General features: G+C 36.1%; 1 protein-coding gene across 1 annotated transcript in view; it reads right to left on the reverse strand.

The window, feature by feature from the left end:
* LOC110092333 (S-norcoclaurine synthase 1-like) overlaps window positions 1-6,104 on the reverse strand; it is a 7,736-nt gene extending 1,632 nt beyond the window's left edge. The window contains exon 1 of the mRNA XM_028697464.1: window positions 5,878-6,104. Coding sequence (XP_028553297.1) covers window positions 5,878-6,093 — 216 coding nt within the window. The 5' untranslated portion in view covers window positions 6,094-6,104. The remainder of the gene's footprint in view (window positions 1-5,877) is intronic.
* Between the last annotated feature and the right edge of the window lie 645 nt (window positions 6,105-6,749).

The following is a 6,749-nucleotide window of genomic DNA, read 5'->3' on the forward strand; positions in this document are numbered from 1 at the left end:
CTGATATAGCTGATCTGGTGAATTAAGGATGAAGAAATATATAGGCTTCACAAGGAATGCGATCTCATTTGTCTGAGGCGGACAGGTGGTCCATAAAGGCTAGCTTGCAGAAGCAAGGCGGATCTGAGGGAGGAGAATGTGCGACCTGGTAGCTCGGCCAGTGCCCGCATGCTAACGCGGTACAAGAGATCGAGGAGGAGGCACGTAGACAGGTTGATCGCACACACGCAGAGCGCGGAGCAGGGCCGCGCGGTGAGCTTCCTGCGTTACTGCGAGGATGTCGCGAGGGTACCTGAGCTGGGCCGCTAGCATGCGAACTGGCAAGCTATACACATGTCACGAATTAATGAAAGAGAGCGCAGACGTGCCAGCAGCTGAGGCCGGGCAGGTAAGCTTAGGTCTTACACGCAAAAAGAATTGCGAAGACGTTTGTGTTCCACAATCGGACTAGTAGAATGTTGCATTTATTGTCAACAAACTCTCCCAATTCATGCATCGACCTACAACTACTCGCTAGATTGCTACCAAATTAATTATTCACGATCTTAGTGCAACCATACATCGTGGGCAATTTCATAGACGTCACTAAATGGATACTTTGATATAGATTGTGCAAGTAATATTGTCAAGTGAAACTCCACAAATGCCTATGTTATTTTTATCATAATCTTATCTCCTTGAGCTCTAGGGAAACACTAGGTAAATGCTCATTCTTCCACTGAAATTGAATATCTTGTTATTACCTCCACCATGGCAGAAATTTATTCATTATAATATATTCTTCATGAACTCAATGTCCGCAGTCTACTGTGATAATATGAGTGCTACCTACATTTGTGTCAATCTTGTATTCCACTCATATGTGAAGCATATTATTCTTCACTTTCATTTCATTTGGAAAAAAATGCAAAATGAAGAAATTCATGACTCTCATGTTTCCTCAAATGACTATGAATTCACTAAGCCACCATCTCACACACCCCTCAATTAATTTCATATCAAGATTATTATTCTCTCACAAGACTATGCCTTAAGGGGACATATTGGGGAAACAAATAATTAGCTTACCTTTTGTATTTTCTTCATTTTTTATCTTCACATAAAATTGCTATTTATTATTGTTGTTAATGCACTTTTTTTTTTCTTATGCTAGCATGTATCTATAAATATTATACAAAATGTATAATATTGTTGTGAATTTTTGGAGGAAGATAAGCTTTGCGAATGGCTACACCGCAGGAGAGAGGGAGAAAGAGAGTACTCACAGATTTTGGAGAGAAAATAGAACAAATCTTTATTCTTTAACCCTCACCAAAAAAAATACAAGCCCCCTATTTATAAATCCATTCCTATAAGAGGGACTAAACTTGCTCACTAAAACTAAAATAAAAAAATAGAAACTATTTACAAATTAGATCAAATGCTAACAAAATATAAAATAAACTTTCACAAACTCTCTTCTTCTATATTATCTCGAGTTGATTCACGATCGTTCAATATTATTTATGATCATAAATAAATTGAACAACTAGCTATGCAAATTCATTAATTTATCAATCAAATATTTATGAAAGTATTTAAATATATTCAATTGATTTATTAAGTAATCATAAGTAAACAAGAATCATGGCACTAATTGAATACTAACAAAACTCAGAAATAAAAAAGAATTGATCCTGACGGCCCAAAAAAATATTCAAGCCTCCTACAAAGCTATACTCCATAGGCCAATAAGGCAATAATTCACCCACCTACTCCTTTGTCCATAAAGAGAGTTTGGTATGAGATCAACTAATGAGAGCTCCACCATGAAAAGAATTTGTGGCTTAATAATTGACTTTTAATATCAAGACTTTTTCTCACATATTATATATATATATATATATATATAATGCCCTAACATCATGTGATAAAATTTATTTAATATTGATTTTATTGATAGGTTTTTGAAATTTATTATCAGTATATTCACATTAAATTCTCAAATTTCTATTTTAATAGTCAATATTTTGGAATAAGAATAATGATAGGTCACCAAAAAATCGCCATGGTCAAGCATGAATCTCAAGCCATATTCAAGTTCACAACTTCCAAGATTAATTTAGGGACCATCAAAACACAAACTTTAAGAAACTTATGGTCAAATTGAACATCCCAAGGAGACACCCAATAACATCAAAATTGGTCCAATCTGAGCCTAAATGGGTCCAAAGCAAGGGATTAAAGCATATTTGAAAGCTTTAAAGTATAAATTGAATGATTAAGTAATCTTCAAATTTGGCATGGTTATAGTCAAATCGAGCGGCTCAACGAAACAAATCCAACGAGCCCAAGATCGCTTAATTTTGACATAATTAAGGCACTTAAATGCAGCATGAACACCTTATGATTGAAGAAACTGATATGGGCAGTCTGATGGAGCATTCTGAATTTGCTTTTGATCTTCTACATATTTATGAAGTATGTCAATCTAAAATATCTATAAATAAATCATCCATTCCCACATAAAAGGGGGCTTAGACCATTGGAAGCTATGACCTTGGGCTAGAGATCAATAAAGCTAAAAGACTTGAAGAATCATGGAGCTCCATCTCGGCACCACCGCTGACAAATCCAATCCGTCTAACCACTACTACTGAACCTTCGCCCAACCATCATTTTCAGACCTTCCTCCATCCAACACCGCCAGGTCTCCCTCGACCTAGAGGTGTCAATACTTGACCCAACCCAAAAAATTTTGGGTCTAGGTCAACTTGTTTGACAGACTAGTCGAGTTTGGGTTAAAGATTTTGACCTATTTCTAAAATCAGGTTAGGTTCGGGTTGACCTAAAAAACTAGAGGTGACCCAAATGCAACATGGGTGGGTAATGGCCTGATCATTCTCTTCTTGATTTTGCACTAACACTTGGCCCACACATCAATCATGCTCGCATTGCTTCCAGCATGCGTGCTCGCACTCACATCGTACTTGTGTTACACTTAAGAGCATTATGCTCGCACCCTGCATAGCCATTCGTTGCACCAACACTCACACCCCTCAACTGCGCTCGCAATAGCGTCGCACAGCTAGTGCCTAGCTCTTGCCTGCACACGTTGCACACTCTACACTTGAGCTCGCCCACGCCCTGACTGGCATGCTACCCTACTCAGAACACGGGTTAGTGGGCCAGGTCAAGTCAACTAGGCAGGTCAAGTTCATGCTAGAATTCTTGACTTATTTTCCTAATCTTGGGTTAAAGTTGGATAAGTTGAATACGGGTCAATTTCAGGTTGGACGTGAACCTGACCTAAAAACCCATGCATATTGCTACCCCTACCTCCAACCACCCTCGTCTGATTATGATCCCTTCAACCACAATCACCAGCCTACTACAGTCCCTCCAAACTCAGTTGCCTACCGACCACAGTCCCTTTGACCTCCATCATTCACAGACTACGGTCCATCCGACCACCATCACCTGTTGATTACGGTCCCTCTGACCACAGTCACAACTGACTATGGTCCCTCCAATCACCATCGTCCATAAACTACAGTCCCTCCGACATCCATCGTCCATCAACTATGGTCCCTCTGACATTTGTCGCCCACCGATAAGGGAACCTTCGACCTCAATCCCCAGCCGACTATGATCCCTCTAACCTTCGTCACTCGCCGACTACAATTCCTCCAACCTCTATCGACTGCCAACCTCGGTCCCTCCGACCACCATATCCCGTTGACTGTGGTTCCAACTCGGTCGCTTACCAACTGTGATCCCTCTGGACTTCATTGACCACCAACTATAGCCCCTCCAACCTCTATCACCCGCCGACCAATGCCCCTCCGACCACCATCGCATGCTAACTACGATCCCTTTGACCATCGTCGCCCGCTAAAAATGGTCCCTCCGACTACCGTCCTAGTCAACTACGGTCCTCCGACCATCGTAACCCGCTGACTATGGTCACCTACATCGCCCATAGACTATGGTCCCTCCGACCTCTATCACTTGCTGATTATGGAACCTTCGACTTACATTACCCGCTGACTATAATCCCTCTAACCTTCATCGCCTGCCGACCATGGTCCCTCCGACCACTATCACCCACCGACTACAGTCCCTTTGACTTCTGTAGCATACCGACCATGGTCCCTCCGACCACTGTTGCCTGCCGACTATGGTCCCTCTGACCTTTGTCACCTGCCATCAACAGTCCATCCAACTACCGTCACCGGCTTGCCACATTCCCTCTGACCTTTATCACCTGGAGATAATGATCCCTTTAAACACAGTCGCGCCCCAACTACACTTCCTCCGACCCTCGTCGCTCTTTGACTTTGGTCCCTCTGACCACCATCTCCCAACTACAGTCCATCCGACCAAAGTCTCCCGACTACGATCCTTCCGATCAAATGAAGAGACCAACACTTTCTTGAGAACAACTCTCATATTACTATAACTCCCACCATATATTATCTCTAAATGATGTATATTTGCTTTATTAAGATATTTCAAGTAAAACTATTGGTGTCTCTTATGACTGTTGCACCCCTTTTCTTTTATTTGCATGTGTGATGGATCTTCGTTCAAAGTTAAGAAATTAAGTTATTTATCTCTCTACTGCAACGAATGTTTCGACCCGCAACAAATAATAATAATAAATCTATTGGGAATGAAAAAATTATGTCATGTCAAATTTTATTATTATTATTATGTGATGTCAAATTTTATAAATCTATTGGGAGTGAACAAATCATGTCAAGATATCATAATATAAATTATATGAAAATATGCTAGAAAACTTTTAAATTTTCTTCAAGCAATGCAAACTCTTTTTACACATCCTAAATCTCAAAATAAATTTAATAATTTTTAAGTCTATTCGAGGAACATCTGTATTAGGTTTTGGTGACACATGTAAATTACATTTTTGTCCTGTTTCTATAATTAAAATAATGTCAACATGTAAATAAATATGCAATGAAAAAACAAAATGAGAAAATTGTTTACAAATAAATTCACATAATTACATGCCATGTGGAGATCTTTGAATATAAGAAAATTAAAATAAACTTAATCTAATATATTTCGTTGTAAATAGTTTTATCAGCTCGGAGGAGTAGGCTGAGCCAAAAAAAAAATGTAAAGGTGCGCAAATTAATGATTTAAAAATGATTATTAATATTTTTATCTAAATATAAGATTTATATTGATGATTTTAAAATAAATTTTTAGTTAGAAATTAAAAATATAAATCATATATTAATGAAGAACTTATAATTAAGAGTTTCAACTTTTCAAAATTTGAAAGTGTTAAATACGTAAAGGTCTTTATCAAATTAATTGAAATATCATTTTCAAATAAAAAGAGGATTATGAATATTTCGAATGATAAACAAATATATAAATTAATAAAATTTGTTTAAAACAATATTTTTATTAATTTAAATATAATAATTTTATAATTATAAAATATTCATAATCTTATTTTAAATAATGATATAGTTATTTTGGAATTAAAAATTCATTTTTTATCATAGAATAATATATGATTGAGATAAGAAATCATAAACTTAACAAGAAAATCTAATAAAAATATTATAATCAACTTTCCTAAAAAATTAATATAAATATTAAAATAAAAAAATATTTTAATCTTCATAATAAAAAAATATAAATTGGTCCTCAAAATTTCCTAGTTAAAAATAATATAAAGGGGGAATTTAACAAGATCAAAATTCATACTTCAATAATTTAATAATTTTGTATTAATATATATTTTAGCTACTCAATATGTAAAATCAAAGATTTAATCTGGCGATCTAATTAACTAAACAAGCTAATTTTTTAAAAACGGAAACGTGGAATAATGCAAAAAACAAAAAATAAAAACACCTGGAAAAAACCCCATTCAGCACAGGCTAAATGGAGCTTGGCAGCTTCTTCCTCAGAGAAGTCAGGGTCAACAAGCTTGCTGAAGTCAATGAACGGAATGGCCTCACCGTCGCCGGCGAGGAGCAGTTGCTCTTCCTCCATCTCCGGCCTTATGTATCTCGCAGGAATCTCTTCTCTCTGACGAGCGGCCAAAGCCTGGACGCTCTCAACTCGCATGGATCCTCCAAATCTCCCAATCCCATATTCTCCGTCCATTTCTTCTCTTTGCTTGTACTCATTTTTCTCTGATTTATAAGCTCTGTTTCTAACCCAAAGGTCCAAGTACTTTTATAATTATTTAAAAATTAATATTATTATACATAACTTGTTACAAAAGTTAAAACAAGAGAAGTGAGAAAACCAGCAAAATTTGACTAATTTTTAGAGAGGAGCATATCAATAACGACAATTAGCAAAATGAGCAGATTTAATTAAAAATTTAAGAAGGAGCAAAAATGCCGAATAATTCTGCGCAATTTAAAATGCGTGAGAAAGTTAAGCGCATTAGTAATGCGCCATGCAAATAAACGTATTCACTAGAGGGAGAAAATGAGAAGAGAGAGAGAGTGTGTGTGGGGCTGAGAGAGAGAGAGAGTGGTCGAGAAGATAGAGAGTGGAATGCCGGTGGGGTTTTATTAAATATTTAATTATTATTTTAATTATAATTAAATATTTAAAAATAAATAAATATTAATAATAAATTGAAATATATTTTAACTAATATTTAAATAAATAGTTAATATAAAACTAAAAAAGTATTTATATTATATTTTTTCTTTAAATATAATATATATTAGTTATACTTCAAAATATTTTTTTAAGAAAATATTTAT

The sequence above is a fragment of the Dendrobium catenatum genome, unplaced genomic scaffold (genome assembly GCF_001605985.2).
Source record: "Dendrobium catenatum unplaced genomic scaffold, ASM160598v2 fragScaff_scaffold_943, whole genome shotgun sequence".
Classification (NCBI taxonomy): domain Eukaryota; kingdom Viridiplantae; phylum Streptophyta; class Magnoliopsida; order Asparagales; family Orchidaceae; genus Dendrobium; species Dendrobium catenatum.